Consider the following 20,833-nt stretch of genomic DNA (forward strand, 5'->3'; position numbering starts at 1 on the left):
TAACGATGGAGCGTTTTCCAAATACTACCTTAAAATAAAAATTTTAAAAAAGTGTGTCGGCTTGAAACAATCAATTTTTCACATTTCTTCTTCAAAGTCGACGCTTAGGCAATCGTTCTCAGCTCGTCTGTCTCACGTAACCTGTAACCTGGTTCCACGGCTGTGTTCACCCCTCTCGATATCTATCACACATGCACACACACCTATAGCTGCACCTCAACAATCTACACTCAGTCCCGGATGCTTTTCTCTAATTGTTTCTCTTCTATCGACCGTCTTATTCAGCCACTGTTTTCCATAATGAGAGATAAGTCGCTTCACACCGCCAAGCACCTTTCTCATTTGTCTTGCACGCTAACACACACACACACACACACACACTCGTATATATCTGTGTACAAACACACATCCTCCCCCCACTCTCTGACACATAAGACACATCCGTACACACACACACACACACACACAGCATTGGGCCTCGGGCCTACTGTATGGCACTCTTATCTTCAACACACAGACTTAGCATTATGCCATCAACAAGCTAGTGTCTCCCAGACGTCACCGCCGCACTGATCTCTTCTCAGGTTGGACTTCTTCTTCTCTTTCTAAATTGTCGTTAATTTAGCATTGCTAATCTAATAGGATGGTGCCTTTTTTAAATGCATCACAAAATTCGTTCAATGTCAGAGGTCCTTTTCCACACTGGCAATATCGTCTCTTTTTCCTTTTAATTCTCTGTTCATGTATGCTATGAATATCTCCATGCCATGCATAATGTAATTAAGTATGGCCAATGCAGTGTGGGCAGCCGTCCCAGAGCCAGTCAGTTCACTAACTCAGAATATGAAACCTTATGAACTGCTTTGCTTTCCCGTCATTCAGCTCTTGTGGCAGTAATGCACTGAGCAGCGTTTAGCAGAAGAGCCGCGTTGCTCTGGGATCTTCTGGTTCTTATATTATTTTTAAGAATCTACCTGATGAATGTAATGTTAACATTTAAGAAATGCAGTTTGACAAAGAGAATTGCAATATTTATATTGAAAGCCAACACAAAGTTCAATAGAAAATGGCAAGCTGCCTGGATATCAGGAGTTTCAGAGAATCTGGACATAAAAGTGAATTCTGGTGAAATGGCTCTTTTGGCTCGAGACCAAGAGAATGAAACACATTTCAAAACAGAGGATGAGGACAAAGTTCACTTGGAAACTGCAAGAGACTTTTCTTTGTCTCGGGAAAACTGAGGTGGAGACATGTTTAACGGCGTGCAATAGAAAGGTGTAGATGTGTGTGATTATAACCCGATCTGGGAGTTTCCTGTTCAGTGTTACCCTTAAAGTTGTGTTGTGTATGTTAGATATGTAAGAGAGCATTTTCTAAATGTCTTGGATGTCACTCATGCATTTAGTTTGTGAACATGTCGAGGCTCGAGCAGAGGTTGTAACTCCTCAGCTCCGGCTGTTCCATATAAATGATTGTCTAACCCAGAAAGCAGAGAGTGTCACAACTCAAGGAATCCCAAAAGGGAAACAGCTGCATGGACATACTGTGTGTGTGTGTGTGTGTGTATGTGTGTGTGTGTGTGCGTGTGCGTGTGCGTGTTGTATCCAGGCCTGCATTCATGTGTTTTCTCCGAGCTTCCCAAAGCTCCTGTGTGATTGTGTATTCTTGTATTTCTGTTCGCAAATGATTTTGAAAAACAAAGATTCTTCCGTACATTTAGATTTGTGATCGAGCAGGTTTGGGGTTAAACGCCACGGTTGGTTTTTGGGGTTAGAGTGGAGGAAATAAATCATTTGAAGGAACATCCTAACAGGTGTAGTAATAGAAACATGTACTGTATGGATGTGTTTGGGGTTGGAAACACGTTCATTTCCAATCTCGTCAGCTGTTGTTCTGTTGTTCCAAACGGGGCTCAGGAGAGATTTGGGGGTGGGGAGATGAGGGGGGAAAGCATGGCCGAATGTAATTTCTTGCCATCCTGACAGCAGCGCGGAATAAAGTGGCGCTCTTTTCCCGGGTGATTGGAGGGAATTGCTTCTCGGGGTGACAAATGATTAGCTGTTATCTCGGACAGGATTTGAGTCCCACAAGCAAGACGGCAAGTCAGCCGACCGACCGGCCAGTCAGCCAGCGGCCGACTGACTGCGCTGAGTCAGGTAACTCCATGGGAGGATACAAGGGCGTATTCACAGGAAATTAAGTCGCCAGCCATGGTTAACTGCCTTCTTCCTCCTCCTCCTCCTCCTTCTTTGCCCCCCTATGAGGCCCCCACCAGGACAAAGCCTAATCCGCTCTGTCAGGGGCAGATTACGACTTTGTTTAATTGGAGATGGCCTTCGCTGACAATCGGGCCTGTTGTCGCCCAGTGGTGCAGGTGTTTTGTTGGTGCTTTTCATCACGATGATGCATCCACCAGTATATACCATTTAACATTCTTTACAGCCTGTGAAACTACATTTAGAACAGGTCAAATGTCAAATGAGTCAGCAGTTGTGCTGTTCTGTTTTGGGCCTTGTCGGCACGGAATAAAAACGTAGCATTTAGTCGACACGGTTAAACTAAAAGTGTCCATTAATAGCTGAAGAACTGATCCACACATTTATGGGGAGCCTGCTGAAGCACCTCACACCTAATGAAAGGAGCAGGTAAATGCCTGAAATGTCCTGAACCTTAGGTTCTATTGGCAGCCTCCAGCCACTATTAAATTACCTTTACAAGAAGAAGAAGAAGAGCAGAGTGCATACTGAGATGAAGTGATGTTGGCAGAGAGGAAATCTTTCTTGTTCCTTTATAGCAAGCCCTAATGAAGAGGGTTGATTCCTGTGTATCACACACGGATTTTGACACATTAATCCCTGGGTAGACTTTGAGCCTTTGTCCGTCTAATGGCTCTTTGGCACCTTGGATTCCTGTTGGAAGCCAATTTGTAGTACTGACGTCGAGGCGGGTGAAGCAGCTCAGCAGCGGTAGGCCACATTTGGAGAGAAAAGTCAAGGTGTTAAAGCCTGATTGGTTCCACTCTGCGGTGCAATGGGTGGCTGGTTGTCACCCCACGAACACATGCTTCTCAAATGGGAAAATGTGTAGACATTGGCCCCCTTTGCACCTTACCGTGCCCTGTACAGATAAGAGAATTTGAGAGTTATAGTCACATTAGAGGAAGGCTTGAAGGGAGGGAGAAAAATGTCTGAGCTGAAATACCCCTCTGTCGCAAGAGTAAATAAGTTCTCCCCATGCCAGCGAAACCCCATGGGATCAATTAGCTGCCCATTACCATAGATACAGGGAGTTTCTTACGCAACAGATTGCTTCAAAATTTGAGTGGAGGGAGGGAGAAGGCGAGAGGGGGAGAATGTTTAAGGATCTTGTCAAACTTCACCTCTGGCTTGAATAAGCGTTGCGGGAGGCTCTGGCATGTCGTTTGGGTCACGAAAACAACATGAAAACGTCTCTGTCAGCCGCTCTGTTTTCATTACCTGAAACAACAAACAGCGGAGAGAAAAAAGGAGACGAGGAAGGAAAGAGTGAGTGCTCCCCTGGGGCGCCATTCACTTCCTGTACAGATGAGACGATAGGTGAAAAAAGGCCTACTTGGCTCCTGAGATTGAGTTAAGATTTTCTCTCTTCTCTGTCCTCTCTCATTCCCAATTTTCTGTCATCATCTCTTTGAACACAAACTGCTAGGGTTGCGTGTTCTGCATTGGAGCTCAAGTGCCATCTCTGGGAGGGTTAAAGGTTCATTTCCCCCTGAGCAAGTTGCTAACACTGCCAGTCTAGTAGTCCAACTCCCACTGGGATCACCCAATGGTAAAAATGTATACAGCGAGGCACTTTGGATAAAAATGTCCACCAACTGGCTCATGCTATGTTAACTACACTTTGGGGAATTGTCCCACAATAACAACCACCCACCAGAGGTTCTGCATGAATCCTTCTCTTCTCATACCACAGGGAAGAGGGCATTGTTTGGCTGGCCTGAGGTTGCTGGTATTTCAACTAAGGTGATGATAGCCTCGGTTGTTTTCCTCTGAGGGGCGTTACCCCCGCCCGTCTGCTACCTTTCTCCCTCCGTGGGAGCTCGACTTTCTCAACTTCTTCTCTGTGATTTATGACCTCTCCATCAGAGACATCCCACGGGTCCTCCCCCGGTGCACACACAGCCCTGCCACAGCGACTCCTGACTAAAATGGATTAGGTGCAGTTATCCGCAAATGGATTCTCGACTACCTCTGTCCTGTTAACTCACTAGCTCAGACGTCGCCTGGTTTGATTGCAAAGGTGGAGTGGGCCTGAGCGGCTCGCTCTGATCCGTGGCGTCTCTGTTTGCCCGCCGTAATTACCTGTTTTGAATGAGTTAATAGCCATAGGAAACCTGCTTGCCGGGGATAAAAGGGACAGTATCTGCCGTTCAAAGCGATGAGAGGGTTTTAACTGCACTGGGATGTGTGTATATGTGTGTGGGAGGGGTATACTTTTCCTTTATGCGCTCTCGAAAGGGAAGAAAAAAAGTTTCCTTATCAGGTATGTACTTAAAAGGATCCCACTGCTGGAAGCGCACTGTCTTGGGAGAAAGCGGAGAGAAAGATGAAAGGCTTTTGTTAAAAGTGACGCTTGGCCCAGGTTTCCTGTGCCTTGCCTAGACTCCCCTGTCCCTCCCTGCCTGAGTGCTCGGCTCTCTTCCTCCCACTTTTGCCTTCTCCGCCTTTGCAATGCTGTCTTTGAGGGGGGAAAAGTAAACCCTTCTTGCCGCCTGCCGGTGTTAGATTAAATACCGAGATGGCGACAGGAAAAAGGCAGGGAGGAAAAACAAAAAAAAAAAGTGCTTGCCTGCTTTGCTGGCTGGCTTGCTGGCTGGGCCGGGGTGAGGGATGTTGGAGGAGAGTTATCAGGTTGGCGACGGAAACTGCCAGTTAGTCAGCAAGACTCCCAATCTGGTGTAGTCCAAACATGCCGCCCCGGGTTTTCGATGACACGGTAATCTGTCCCAGGGAGTTCAGGGTTGATCTAAAAAAGAGAACTCATCTTTTTTCTCCCTTATCACACCGACATAGCAAACTCGAGGTGCCTAAGGCCACTAACACAATAACAAGAGAATAAAATGATCTTCTTGAGGGAGGCTGTATTGAGTGCATTTTTCATGGCTGAACTATGTCCTGGTGGGCTTTAATTCATTGGTAAACACAGAGTTAACAGCATTATTGGACATCTTGCAGAACCTTTCGTTTACACTGCGCAATCATTGCCCCTTGCACAGGAAAATAGCAATGATATGACTTCCGGGAGCTGTAAAAATTGGAGACCTGGAAAGCCATTTGGGGGCTTCTTGAGCCGATGAGACGAGGTTTCTAAGGGATGTGAAGGAAGTATCAAGAAACAATGAGTGCAAGACTTTGTGTCTTGGCTTAGTTCCCTTCTCTCTCTCTCGTTGTGCTCTCTCTCTCTGCCCTGTCTGCCTGACTAATCAGGACCGCTAAGAGAAATGGTAATAGCTTGCATGCAGTGACAGTTCCGTGGCAGGTTTGTAAGCGCTCCACCAGGGAGAGAGAAAAAAGCAGCCAGCGCTATGTATCCTAGAAATGAGACTCAATAAGCACAATAATGTGTTTAACTTGTAAACTAGTGCGGGTGACAGATTACGGGCGGTCCAGCACTGTGGCACAGAGCCGACGTCTCAGCCGTTCACCTTTTGCCTCTACATCTGTCCTGCTAATGGGCTCCACTTCCACTTCTCTGCCAGCGCGATAGAAACCCAGCTCCTAAAATCCTCAGGCGAAGCTCTCATTCCTCCCCTCATTCTATTTCCCAATTAGACGAGAGGGCATGATTAGTTTATTAGCAGTAGCAAAAGCTCCGGCGAATGTGTTTGCGGATTCTTAGCTGTTAATGAGCAAATTCAAACCCTATTGAACGGACACGGGTGGGAGGGGGAGGTTATTCGCGTGCACGCTCGGCTAATAATAGCGTCCCAAAGACAAAAGATGGAGGAAATAGCATTATAGGAGGGGGGGGGGGGGGGGGCAGAACAATGGAAGCCTACCGGCGCTCTTAATGGCATGCTCTTTCATTTTTTAAATTGTTTCCCTTTTGGAATTATGTATGCTCGCCATCCTCTCCTTCAGGGTTTGGCAAAGCGTATATACACATACTCTTCTTCCACAGCCAGCCTTGCTAACACCAGGGAATAGAGGCAGGTCTTGAAGCACAGGAGACGGTAGTTCCACCTGTGGGAAATGAACTCCAGTGCAACCCCCTCTTTGTTTTCCCTTTGCCTTGGCAGGCTTAACCACCTCCTTTACAAGGCAGGTAAATTGTTTATTAGGGCTGAGGTAAAAGGGGGGTGGGAGGTGCGGCGGAGAAGGATTTTTTTTTTCCCTCACACTGAGGCTGAGAAGTGCGAAGAACAAACAAGTCAGAGCATTTGTTCAACGGTGTAATCTACACATCAATTATCCTGCTGAGCTAATTAGCACCTCGGCATACCCCAGGTACCTGAGCACTCACACATGCTCCACTCTTTCAAGCCACTGATCAAAAAAAGGAGAGGATTGACAGAAACACGGGGAGGCAGAACCCAAGGGTAGGTGTGGGGGGGGAAAGCCTTAGATCAAAATTTCCTTTTTACTTACAGTATATGGAGACTACAGAGTGTGTGAATGTGCATGTGTTGCAGCCGTTCGCGTCATGCCAATAGAGCTACTCAAGTATGGAAGCCATATATGAGTCTATGCAACCGTAGCTTTTCTTTTGACTTGTCTCTGCATAGAGAGGTTAATTATCTTAAACCGAAGGTATACATACTCACCAAACTACTTTCAGTAATGTAATAATGTGTGACAAATCCCTCCAATGTGCAATAAGTCTACATATACGTGCACAACAAGGCATCAAAAGGCAGCGTGTGAGCAGCGTTCACTCCTTCGTCCATTGTTGCTTGTAATTTTTGTGAACTAGGAATTAATGGTTAATGTCGCTCAGGGTAAGAACTGCAGTTTAATACCTGCAACATAATTATAAATTGACCGAAAACAATTATAGATCGTTTTTCATTTCTTGATTTAATTCCTTCGCCCCGCTACTTTTTGTTGGACATCATCATTAGAGTATTTTTTTCACCTATCATGCGGCTGCTATAACTCCGACCCTTATTATTACCTTTATACTGTATGTTGTCATTCTGGGAATTTAAGCCAATTATCTTATAATTGCACTCATTGCACACTGATAGCAACCTCCGTTATACGTCTACAATGGAAAATATACAGTCGGGAGGTGATTTAAGTGGCAGAAATTAAGATAATCTTGCAGTTAAAGACAAACAAAATTAAATAAATTGATATATTAGAGACTGCACCTGTAAACATGGAGGTGGATGTGTTGAACTTCCCTGTTAAGGTCTTAGCTTTCTTATTAAGGTGTAGCACGATATGTGATAGAGCCCAAGGTATCCACCCCCCCCCCCCCCCCCCCCCGTGCTCCCTCCCCCTGCTTCCATCCTCAACTCCCACCATGTAATTAAAAGTGTAGTTTTCGCCCCCCTGCGGCTAGATAAAAAAGACAGGTACAACATGAAAAAAAATGCAACTGGCAAAGAGGGAAAAAAGGAAACGAAATGCCTCGCTCTGCTCCTGTTTACTCCCACCCACGTCATGTATAAGTCACGGGCTCTGGGGCCTCCGACTGCAGCGCTGCCTGTTTGTACCGTTTACCGAGATCGAGAGAGAGGTTAAGTTGTGTCATCTCGCTGCTGTCTTACACCTGGCGTACCTTGCCGTTAGCACTGTCGAACACACACGCATGCAGATAAGAAGGTGTGCAAAATCTCACATCCAGTCGGTTATCGCAGTAAGGCCACGAATGTGAACTAAAATCGATACAGAAATGAGAAATGTTTACATCCTTAGAATACCCGTTCTTCCTATAGCTCACAGCATTGTGCTGCACTCAGTGGCGTGCACTCTGCTCGCCACAGATACAGATACGGACCTGCAGGCGGCTCAAACTTCACACATCTGACTGTAAAATCACGTGAAAGAAAGAAAGAAACTTCCAGGAGACGTTTTTTGACGCTCAGGTCGTTGCCGTGACAATAAGCTATGCCCCCTATCTGTCCAAACTGCAGCCCCTCCTCCCCTCTAACCCCCACCCCTCCACCCCCACCCCCCTCCTCTGGCTGGCTGGCAGCTAATTGGGAAGTTGGTAACAGTGTCAGAGAGTCGCCTTTCTCCAGAGGGCTCTCCCTCTCTGCGAGGGCCCAGGCCAGCTCTCCTGTGTGTGTGTGTGTGTGTGTGTGTGTGTGTGTGTGTGTGTGTGTGTGTGTGTGTGTGTGTGTGTGTGTGTGTGTGTGTGTGTGTGTGTGATTTACTGATTGGAGAGCCCAGTTTGCCGGTTGCCTGCTGGGGATGAGGCACACACACACACTTCCCATTTCCTGGTGCTTGTTTGATACCTGGTGGGGATGCTATTCAGGTGACAAAGGTCTGCTCTGTCTGTGTGTGTGTGTGTGCACGTGTGTGTGTGTGTGTGCGTGTGTGTTGGTGGGGGTAACAGATGTGATTTTACACTCTCATTACCATGTGAATGAGGCCCTGGGCCCCAAGATTGGCTCGGACCAGAGAGGAAGAAGAGGACTCAACCCTCCTCATCCCCCCTCCTCACCCTCCTGTGGCCCCTCACCTGGACCCCCCACCCCTCCGGTTCATCTTGTCTGATCTCTTTAGTCCATCTGAGGTCCCTGCTTGACTCCCTCCTCCATTCCCCCTCAACACACACACACACACACACACACATTGATCGACCTTTAAACAGCTGGTGACTGGCAGAGTTTTATGACAGCGAGAGGTCTCACTCTGCTTCTCCTTGTCTTTGTCCGCCTCAGTTCAAGACTACTTACGTTAAAGAAAGACAAAGAAGCAGGAGTGGTCATCCCCTCGTCCCACAGGAACATAACAACTGCACAAAGTCACACAAAGTCTCCGTCGCTCCTTCTGAGGAGTGTTGTGGCCAGGGTGAGAAACAGTTGTGTTAGCTCTCAGGTGCTGTTGTGCTGAGATAAACGTGGCCATGGCCCCGTTGCTGTGGACAGGAATGCAAAACAACCTTGGCCAGATCAAACCGGTTGTTTTCGCTGCTATCTGGCGGCCGGCTCGGCAGTTCTGGTGTCTGAGGAGAAAGGTGAAAGTGTCTGGGATGAATGCCTGTAACAGCTGCGAGGTGCTTTGCTTTGAAACAAAAAGAGGATTCTAGCAGAACGAGGCTTTCATCTTGTTTTAATAGAGTTGAAGAGGGAATTCAACCCCTAACCCAGGCGGCGGCGGCGATGCCTTGCTCAACTCACAAACCCAATGAGGATACTTTTTAATTCAGGTCCTCAGTTCCAGCCTGGATTCCCTTGATTTTCTTTGCAATATTAAAAGATGAACTTCAAGCAGTGATTAATTATTTTCCTTCCAAAATAGATGCGTTAGCATGTGAGAGGAGAAGCCTTCGTTTGTTTCTTTTCACCGCCTGGATCTCGTTCTTCCTCCTCCTGGTGAAGGAACGCAGCATCAAAAGCTTCTGTTAGCCGGTAATTACAGCTCAGGTTCTGCTTAACTGTTATTAACAAAAAAGTACAGTAATCTGTCCTGGCAGTGCAATATGTTACCGTAGCTTTCTAATTAATCTTACAGGGAGCGTAATAAATTTACAATATCAGATTGGCGCAATACTGTATATAGATTTATTAAAGCTTTTAATCAGTTCTGGCAAAATTAATTTTGCAATGATTGCTTACATTTGAATTTGCATATACTTAGTGCAAGTAATTTATTTTTATAGATTCTTTTTTATTAAAAACGAGGCACGTGGGGGCCGTCAGGGATGAAGAATTGCTGGATTTTGCCTCTCTGTGCTGCGAGGGAGAGAGGCTCCTCATAGGTGGCACACCACCTGTCCCGTAGCATGTGACCTGTAGCTGTGCTTCACCTGTCCTGCCGTTTCTCTGGAGCGTTGTGTTCGCTGTAAAATCTAAATGAACTCAGGTACAAGTTGTGGTTTGTTTCCACTCTTGTAAATACTCGCAATGACACAAGCCTGCAGAGAAACACACACAGACGTGCACTCCCACACACTCACACTTACACACATAAACACACTCACACACACACACACACACACAGGAGCGCTGTAGCACTTCCAGGGCAGATAAGAGTGATTCATAAACAGATGAACCCAAAGCAGATGTGTTATCGTGGTGGCGCTGCGCACAAAGTACTGCAAGGCCACACCGGCTCTCATGGGGCCGTCACACACACACACACACACACACACACACACACACACGAAGCCAGGGTTCAATATTAAACAGTCAGAACTGATAACAGAAGGCTGTGACTATCAATTTGACGCCCCCACCCTTGCTCCACCTCAAAATCTAACCTGATACGAGGCCGTGTCAGCAGATTGTGCCACCTGAGTGTGTGTGAACACGGTGTGTGTTTGTCAGTGTCCCTGTGTGCAAGTGGGTTTTTTTACACGTGTGAAAGCTTGTGCTCCTATTTATATAAATGTTCCGCATGTCGCTTCGTCATGTGTGTGTGCGTCTGTTTTTATGTTGCAGTTGCGTCCTACATGTAGGTGTGTGTGTGTGAAGCGCGCGCGCATGTGTGTAGGCCGGGGCGTAGACTCATGGCATTGAGCCACGGTGTCCCTTTGAGACTGGGCAGGAGGAGGAGGAGTGGAAACGAAGAGAGAGAAAGAGTGAGACTCCGTAGAGAAAGAAGAACGATTTAGATAACAGTCTCTGCTTTTGGCACGCACACACACACGCACACACACACGCACACGCACTCCCTGCTATCGGAAACACATTATTATTGAAGAGAGCTGACCACAGGAGAACCCTGGCAAGCACCCTGAGATAGGCTCTTATATTTTTCTCCCTCCCCAGGGAAGAATTCATGAATTAAATTGTTCTATTAAAGGTAACCCTTCCCTCCTCCCACAAGAATACAAACCAGAAGAGTAATTCTTCATGTCAGAGCTGCAACTCGTCATTATTTCCATCATCCATGAACCTCTTGATTATTTTTTAGATTAATTGATCAATTATTTATATAAAATACAGAAAATACTGAAAACCACGTCTTTAAATTCTTTCTTCTGTCATTTGAGAAGCGAATGAATGTTTAAAACCTGTAAACATTTTACCTGTTTGATCACAAATTGTCGTCCATTATTTAATTGTTAAATTAAATTGTCAGAATTTGAGAAATTTAATTTGTTAGTGAAAATAAAACTCCAAAAATGTATAAACAGATATTTTTACTGCATTTAATTCTGAGTATTGCTGCTCGTATTAATACATGCTTATGGCTGCACACACACGTAAACACGTGCCGGCCCTTTATTGTAGGACAGATTCCACACGTTTGCTTTATTAGCTGTGTGTTCTGCTCGACACTGACGTGCAGGTGCTCTTGTCACAGCAGTCGCTCGCTGCTTCTCCTTCTTTACAATTTACATTTATACATCGGCACACACACAAAGCCCCGCAAATTTCAAATAGTTTAAAGTACTCGCTGCATTCATTCAGCTCGGAGCATAAAAAGAGCCTTTATAGTGGAGGGGAAATTAGCGATGGTCTCTCTTATGTGTGTGAGAAGCAAGCGCTTTGCCTGCGACGACTCTGGAACTGGAAGCAGTTCACCCGGCAAACGTTTTCTTTTTTCCCCTCTGTGTGTGTATTTGGTTAGTTACAGTAATTACGGCCCAATAACTGACAGCCAAAACCAGGCAGGAGAAAGTAGAAGGGGGCTGTTTTTCCTCAGCCGCGCGCAGCCTGGCTGCCGAACATCTGCTGAGAGATTTGCATATTAATTAACCCATATTAACTCTAATTATTCTGGGAAATTATCAAATAAATTAAATTTTCTAATTTTAACCGCTTTTCCCCCCTCTTCCCGTCGCTCGACGTGTGTCAGGGTAACATCAGGAAGCTCACCTGAGCCGGAATAAGAAATATATATTCTCTAAACCCCTCCCTGCACACACAGTGCCTCCCCCCTTCCCTACCAACATTTCCCTCTTCTGTTCTTCTTCTCTGAATTCTCCCTCCCACTCTCCTGGCCTGGGAGTCCTGAGGGCAGCCAGGGGAAGCTTTTGTGTGTCTTTTTTATTCTTCTTCTTTGGCTTGTGTGACGAGGAGGAGGAAGAGGAGGAGGAGGAGGGGGGAGGTTTACTTCGAACATTTGTTGGAGGCAGGAACATGTGTGAACTGGGGGAGGAGGGGGAGGGGAAGGGGGGGGCACAGATGGTGAATCCATGCAGGACCCAGCAAAGGTGGGACCTCTGAGCTGTTGAGTAAACCTCGAAGCTTTCTCTGCCCGCCTCTCCCTCCCCAGCCTGTTGCTCCGGCCTCCTCGGCAAATAAATGGGACTTTAATTGAATTAGAGTCAGTGCTGCGGCGAGGAGCTGCTCGTGGACACGCGGAGATGTGACGGATGCGGGGCGACGTGCTGCAAACATACACTTATTTAGGTGTTTGCACGCGAACGCATCTTTTTAAAGCTCTAAAATGTAACTTTTAGTGTCAAACCATCAACAAGAAGGAGACATTTTCTCCTCGTCTGTTAAATTCAGTCGCAGTAAATGTTGAATTAACCGGCTGCTCTTTTACCCTGAAAGATTTATTTTGCTATTCTTTTTAAAATAGTTTTAAAAAAGCATCTCTTAAGCACCGAAATCGTCAAACAATTTTCTCTCTAACGACTCATATCAGTCAAACACACAGCGTCACCCCTCCCCCTCTTTAATAGACATACGCACACACACACACTGTCCAGACAGACACACACACACTCCCAGGTTGCGTTTACACTTCAGTGAGTTTTCACCATTCATCGTCTCTCCCAAGTCGCCCCCTCCCCTCTCTGGCCCTCACCCCTCACTCTCTCTCTGTCTCTTTTCAGGGCTTTTGTTTGCCCTCTGCCACCGTCCTTTCACCGACTTGGCCCTGATTTGCCCCTTGTGCTCGATCACACCATTATACTGAGACAAGATAGCACAAAATATCCAAACATGTCTGCTTTTCTTTTGTCTGCCGTGACTTGGGTTTGAGTTCTCTCCGAGACGGCGGCAGCGTTCCCTGCGGGGGAAATCATCACCTGAGACATGTGCTGGTGTTATTTGAGGAACTGTGAGGCTTTAAATGAAAGTTAATTCAAGTGGTTTTAACTGTCTGGCATTTGTAGTTAAATCTGAATTTAGTTTTCCTTTAAAAAATGAAAGGAAAAGTGTCTTTAAAATAGAAATAGTTTGTGTCTTAATCTGCATTTACAAACAATATATATGTTTTAGTTTTGTTGTCAGTGTCTTACTTCATGAACACATGAACTAATAAGACATTTAGTTTATATAAAATAGAAGATGAGGTGTAGGTGAGAGGTTTCATCAGACTGGAGACATTAAGACTTATTGTTTAAACTGTTGCAGACAGGAACAATGGCAGACAAAAGGTCATCATGAGAATCCACTACGCTGTCCGTAGCCACAAGGCAGCGACCTCGCTTCCACCTTAATGCTCTCCCACACACACACACACACACACACACACACACACACACACACACGCCGACTAACAGAGCACTCCTGCTTCGCGATCTCCCTCGGAGCCATCCAGGTGATCCGCTTGGCTCACATTCATGAGACAGGGAGCGAGCGTGAGCAGTTATCGTCCAATAGGGAGAATGTCCTGGCTCATTATCGGCGTAGGAGGCCGAGCGTGTCACCTGGAGCTAAGCCCCGACACTCGACTAAAAAGTCAGCCGGGGTTAGTGTGAGAGCGCGAACGTGGGTGTTAGTCATTCTCCCTGCAGCGATCACCTCTACCGTTGGCCCGCCGAACAGAAAGAGCTCTCTTTCTCTCTGGCTCTGAAACCGGAGCAGGAAGGGCTTTTACTGCAGCCTCCTCTGGGCACCGGGCGACTACTTTGGCATCGTTAAATAAATGTGATTATACCTGTTAGCGTTGTCAAATGGTTTTCCTCAGCAGAGTGCAGGTCTAACACCTCTGAACTTGGCTCGCGGCTGCAGAGGGGAATATCTTTAAGTTAAAATAAGTGTCAAATTGGAGAAAAGTTTCTCTTTTTCTCACAATTTCAGATGTGGAGTCGCTCGACATGCGCGAATACCTGGAACGCTCCTCCACTTCCCTCTCCAGCTGCTAACAATCAGACGTTTGCTTTAATGACGCTACCCTAACCCTAACCCGTACTGAATATGTGGGTAGTGAAAATCATTTGGAACTTTACATTTCAGAAGCTGAACCCGATAATCATCACCCAGACGACGCAAGCTCATTTTCACATTTGATTTTGTGTGCCGCAAACTTTCAGCTTGAAAGAGGTGCCGTGCATACATACCATGCGTGCACGGTTGTTCGCTAAACAGATGCACAGGGTCAACATCAAAGGCACAAAAGTTGGTGGCCGTCTATTCCTCCGAGTGTGTTCCGCGTCTTTGAATCCAGCATGTGGTCAGACAACTGTTGTCAGAAGTGAGTTATCTCCGTCGATTACGAGTCCGACATTAAAGGCGTTCTTGATCACTGGAGCCATTTGTTTGCCGTCAAACCTGACGCTTTGTAAATACAATCATTTTAGATTTGGAGCTTGTTTCTCGACACTAAATTAATTCCACTGGCTTCTCAGTATCTGCAGAAACCTGCCAGAGTTGAAGTATTGCTTGTGCCATTGTGTTTTTTCTTCTTCTTTATTTATCTTCATCAAAAGAAATGATGAGGTTTTAAAGACTTTCTGCGTTGCTCTCTGGCTCTCTCTCTCCGGCTGTCACTCCTGATGCTTCTAGCCTCCTGATCAATATACAATATTCCTCTCCCATCTGTACTTTTATTTTTGGGTGAGTGACAGACAAATGCCAGGCCTGTGAAAGGGTTATGTCAGATAGTTTAAAACCCCGTATTAAACAAGAATTACGCTGTTACATGTGTCATTTTAATTATGTGCAAAACTCAAGTCAAAGAGGCTCCTTGTATTTACCTTACACGCTGGGAGAAATTAACCATAGAAGAAGAAAGCAACATTAAACAGGTAGCAAGTTGTACAACAGCAGCCGTAATTGCTTTTGTCGAGGATGACACTTAAGGTAAGAAAAGGAGAGGAGAAGTAAACATTATCTTTTCTTTGTCTTTCTCTCTCCTCGGCGACACAAAAGGCTGATTAAGAGCGAGGTTCGGGGGGGCGAAATAACCGCCTGTGAAATATTAGTAGGTTAGAATTACTTTGTCGCGTGACACAATACCAATAGATGCTTCATGCTCGGAGAGGGAGAGGCTCTTGTCAACGCTGGCACCTAAACAATGGCGGCTTTCTTGACGTAAATACTACGCGTTTGACTTGACGAGCACCCCACTGTCATTTCGCCTTCTTGGAGGTATACGTTGAATGCGGAGGAGACAGTTGACGTTTGGAGAAGATTGCTCCTACTGTAGCTTTCCGAGACAGTTCCACGCCCCCCCTCCCCCCCTCCCCGTGCTTAAATGTGTTCTGAAACTTGAGAGCGAGACGTCACCAGCGATAAGAACAAACAGCAGGAGACGGGAAAATGCTTCAAACTGGCGACGAAAATAAAATCAAAAGCTCCACTTTGCTTCTCAATTCTCAATTACGCCCTGAAAAGTTTGTTGCACGCAAAGTCCTCCGAGCTGCATTCCCTCACACCCTTTGTGGGAGTATTGAAGTCAGAACGGTGTGCGTTGCTGCGGTGGATGTGTTGCTAAACAAAAAGAAGCTCCCTCACTCCTTTTATTGGGGAAGAATAGGCCCTTTAAAACCTGTCCAGCCTTAGATAATTTCATTCAGCCAGCCCCTGCTCCGCCGTCATTGAATCTGCATCCAGAGATCAGGTTCACAGCGACGGGTTCATCGCTTCCCAAGCCTCTTGGCCTTTTGTTCTACCAGCCCCGCGCGGCCGCCCCCCTCCCCTGGAAGTTGGGGGACACAGAGCTGATGGGACATTGCTGAGAAAAGTTCAAAACCTCAGGGGTGACGGGTCACAAATTTCAAAACGATCATTTTGATGTTTTGAAGGGACGTCGAGATGTGTTTCAGTCATGGGCGTGATAAGTTAAATATATGGTAATAGGTAAAGCCTCCCCTCTTTCTAAATAAATATATAACTTTTCAGACAAAGGCATGATATCAATTGTACCAAGGTAGATGTGGACCACCCAGGAATCCCTAACGTCTCTCTCGCTCCTGGGTCTCCAGCCTCCGTTGCCTTTTTGTCATCTCCAAGGAGCATTACTGAGTCTGAACTTGCCTAAACCCTTGTGATCACACCTCTTGAAAAGGTTTTGTTTCTTCCGTCGATTGGTATTCGAGGCAGGTCACCGCACTCCCACCCTCCTCCTCCGCCTCCCCCCTCCTGCCTGCCTGCCACCCTCCTCCCCCCTGCCTCCCCTCCCACGTTTGAAAGCCCTGTTTTCATTTTAATTTGCACCTGTTGTGCAGTTGTTCGCTGAAGGCAAGTGCAGACCAGTCAATCGTACGGAGACGTGTGAGGAGGAGATGTGTGGAGGCTTATCTTTTCATATGTATAATATCTTCATGCATGAACTTCATCTGGTTTGCGCTCTTGATTCTGGGAAAGTTCAAGAGGCAGGGACACTTTCAGGCCTCGGAAGGCAGAATACGGCAGATAAAATGTAATTAAGCTGGTGGATTACACAAAGTGAGGCCTTTTGCATATTATACACTGTTTATGTACATGCTAAAACATGACTTCTGCAAGCTATTAGATATAAATCTGTGGACTTATGAGCTCGGTGCAGCTTTTTTGTATTACTCAGAAACATAAATTCAGCTAAAGCACATTAAAAAGCCTCCAGCTCGTCACCGTGGTGGCTCAAAGTCTGGGTCCTCCCATGATTGGCTCTTACCGCAGAACATTCTTCTACAAGCTGCCAATGAGGTGTGTCCCCATGTGATGCCATGTTTCTGGCTCGCCTCGCGCTCCATCTGCACTCCTCCAATAAGTCTTCTGACGTCCCTTTCTGCCACGATTTACGCTGCGGCGAGCATGCGCTGAGAACCTGCCGATGTTGGTGACAAATTTGCACGCGAGCCACCTTTGATTGAGTTCACAGCCCTTATTTACAGGCCGTCTATTTTAAGAAAAGCAAGCATATGTCTGGGACCTGAGTGTTGTGAAAGCGGGCGGGTCCTGCTGATGCTACTCTGGAGTTTTGAGTGTGTGTGTGTGTGTGTGTGTGTGGTATCTATGTCAGCCTATCTTCTTGAACGTGTGTGTCGTATCTATATATTTTCTTATGTTAGGAAACATTTATACTCGTGGTTCACCAGCAATGCAGAGACATCAGAGGCGTACATGTGATGAATAATCTAAATCGCTATAAGTTAAGCCTTTTGCATGCATAGCAACAACATTTGTCATATTGTATGAACTATGCAGAGCATCTGAAACGTGACGGGTATGCTCCGGAAGCAGAGCCGTCCTGAAAGGTGCAGCTCGTTGGCATCCCAGGCATGTGAGCAGGACTGAAAATTAGTGGCTATTTTGGCTCACATCTCCTCGACAGCTGTCTGCCCACCGCTGTGGTTCAGTCACAGATTCCAGTCGCGGATGCTGTAATTGGGGTGTAACCCACAAAAAAAAAAGAAGCGCCTACGCCTTGGACCGAGCAGTGATGTGGGGTGACCTTTTTAATCTGGGAATAAACCTCAATTTCCAAAACAAGTTGAAATGCTTTTATTTATGTTCAGAGTTTATTCACTCGGCTCATATGCAACTTTCAAAGCATTCCTTAATCAATAATTGCAAGCTTCCTGTAAGGACGAGCGTGACCAACACACTGAAACTGACCCCCCCCCCCCCCCCATCCTTCGCTCATATATTACATGTAAACCACATTATTTCTGGCAGTCCTCTCCCTAAACTCTCCTGTACTGACCTCTTTGTCTCTCTGTCTGTAACAGCTCTGAACTACGAGAATGTGGTGGAGACCGGCTCAGAGACCGAGGAGGAGGACAAGCTGCTGGTGTCCGAAGAAGACCCCCTGATCAACGGTACGGGCAGCCCATCCAGCCTCACCAACCCGGAGGCCTCTCCACGTGCCGAGAGCCACGGCCTGCTGACCAAGGAGGAGGAGGACGACGAGATGCGGGACAGCGGCGTGGAGCACATCTGGCCCGACAACGACATGCTGAGTGCCTCGGTCGACGGTACTGGTGAGTGTCTCGAGTCACATGGTGCAGAGATGGACCTCAGTGGGAGGAGTTGGAGAAGATCAGATCTCCAAACTATAAGTAGTTTCTTCTTATTTTTAAACGTGGGTTGCAGTTGGAGTTTCGTTGACCAAAAGAGTTATGATGAGGTTCTTATCCTGTTACATCGTTTAATATCTGCACAACATTAAATGGTGTCATAAAAGAAATAATAATAGTGTTCAAAATAACTTTATTGTTGGATATTTAGCTGAAGAAATACATTTTTAAAAGCACTTCTCGCTTTGGTTCTAGGTGCTCCACCAGATGTGTGGGGTGCAGGTGAGCTGTCAATCACAAAAGCCAGCACTAAGCTGACTTTCAGATACTTTATAGCGAATGTGTGCACATCCTGCCATTCGCGGTGTCGTCTTACGCCGTAAACCCCACCCATCTGGTGCCCGAGTAGACTTAAACAAACCCCACCAAGCGTTCTGCAAACACTGCTTGAGCCAGGTCTGACGGTGAAGCCCCGATGATGCTCCCTCAGCAGACAGACATGATAAACAGTTTCTCTGTGAGCGACGGAGACCATTTGGTTCGTGCTTACAGAAAAGTCCCGCTCTGAGCCAAACAACAAAAGATATTTACAGTAATGTATAACCTCACAAAAAAAGCGTGTGAGCTGCAGAAAAAGAAAAGCACCAGGGGAGAATGTGCTTGATATGAGTCAATGTTTCAATCTGCAGATTGTGCAGGAGATGCGAGACATGCGAGGCTCCTTTTACTCAAACACTATCAGTGTCTTTTGGTATCAACAACCTCCAGCGGTGACTGATGCACGTGCACGACCTCCTCCCTAACAAGATGCTTAATCCAGGCAGGTGTTACCTTCCCAAACTTGACTGACTTATCGTCTTCTGTGGAGCAACTCAGATTGCAGGGGCCCCGGTCACGGATGCTTGAAAGATAAATACTTTTAATTAGGGGGCAGGGTATAATCATTAAAGGAAGCCAGACTGCTGCAAAAAGCCATTAACAATCTTAAATGAAATTTTTATTTTTATGATAGCCATTTACATGTATAATAAGAGTCAATGATTCCTGGAAGCATGTGACAGGAACAGAGTATGGCGAGAAGTCATGTAAGACAGCCAATTTAAATGAGCTGGGCTTCGCTATTCATTTCTGCTAATGAACTAGCTGTGCACGCTGCCGCAAAACGCAGGAACATTCGGCACTCTCACATTTTAATATGGGGGAAAATTGCACATTTATTAGGGATGAAAGAAACTTAGTGGGTATCAACATTTGCCTCTTCTGAATAACAGTTCATATTGGCTCCTTAAGGGTGGGGGAGAAAAGACAGTTTGGTAAATAAATCAAGATAAAGGATAAACAAGCTGTCGTTGCATACGGTAATTGTTTATTTGATAAAGACCCGCGGTGCCATAATGTCTGTAATTCAACTATGTTGCAATTCCCAGATAATATGCTTCTCGTGTGATAAAGTGTCTGACATATTTCGGAGAGCAAGTCAAGTTCATTAGAGCGTTTGGGAGTCTCTTTCCCAATCTTGCGGGTGCTGTGTTTCCCAGCCTGTTTTTTTTTCTTGCTTCCTCGGTGCCTAAGTGTCTACAGTGATACCTCAGCACATAACTTAGGCCTGAGATAAGTTAGCGCCCCCCCCTCCTTCCCACTCGGACTGATTTGCTCGTCGCTCCCCTATCAGGAGTTTGTTACGTCGGTCTTGGGAAGTGTGAGTGAATGTAATGCCTTCAGATGTTTGGGATTAGACAAATGTCCCTCTGAGGACTCGTTTAATGTCTTCCGGTCGTCTTTAGACGAGATGATTTTCTGAGATGCGACCGTGTAAGAACAGAAAGCGAGTTTATCGCAGAGCCTCGTCTGATTCCAGGCCACAATCAGAGTCTTGTGTCTGGCGTTGTCCTTGACATTCCTTCATCCCACAGTGAGGCTGGACGCGATGTGCTGGAAAGCATGACATCATTATCACTGACAGACGTTTTCAAATAAATCACCTGCGTTCTCCCTTTGCCCTTTTTAAACTCCTTCTGTCTTCTGACTTAACATCGCAGCAGAACCCCCCCCCCCCCCTTCTTCCTCGCGTGTGCTGTACGGAAGCACGTTCACGCTGTCCTCAAGAATCATTATTTATTTTGCCAAATGTGTCCTTCTGTTTTTGATAAAACAGCGGTTCTTGTTTTCTTTGCACATTTATCAAGTTATTGGAGTTCTTAACTAATCATTTAAACACCTCGTGCATCCAGCAGTGCTTCAGATGCCACTCTGCCAGGAACAAAAACTGTCATTTGGCTGTAAAAAGCTCACATTGGAACATATCTGCTGTTGACGACGTGATTTCAAAAGCTGTTTTAATGAAAGCTCTGAGATCCTGAAGCTATTGTAGGCAGATTCAGGATAAATGAGGCTAAACGCACAAAGGCAGAACTTTAAAGCGACTGCGGTGACCGGCCATAAAAATAGGAATGTTTTCAAAATAAACGTCTTCAGAGCTGCTATGAAAATAGGTGGAATACGTCTGGCCAAGGTATTCTGGACTCCTCCTGAGTCCAGAGGCGGCTCTCTA

General features: G+C 46.1%; 1 protein-coding gene across 6 annotated transcripts in view; it reads left to right on the forward strand.

Annotated features, from left to right (window-relative positions):
• Positions 1 to 20,833, forward strand: part of zeb2b (zinc finger E-box binding homeobox 2b) — a 77,640-nt gene that overhangs the window by 40,135 nt on the left and 16,672 nt on the right. For 5 of the 6 annotated variants that reach the window (XM_029446068.1, XM_029446095.1, XM_029446076.1 and 2 more), the window contains one exon: positions 17,995 to 18,246. In XM_029446068.1, the coding sequence (XP_029301928.1) occupies positions 17,995 to 18,246 (252 nt within the window). Of the gene's footprint in view, positions 1 to 9,482; positions 9,566 to 17,994; positions 18,247 to 20,833 lie in introns of those variants that run through there. The other variant, XM_029446113.1, reaches the window with a different exon arrangement.

This window comes from Cottoperca gobio, chromosome 2 (assembly GCF_900634415.1).
Source record: "Cottoperca gobio chromosome 2, fCotGob3.1, whole genome shotgun sequence".
Classification (NCBI taxonomy): domain Eukaryota; kingdom Metazoa; phylum Chordata; class Actinopteri; order Perciformes; family Bovichtidae; genus Cottoperca; species Cottoperca gobio.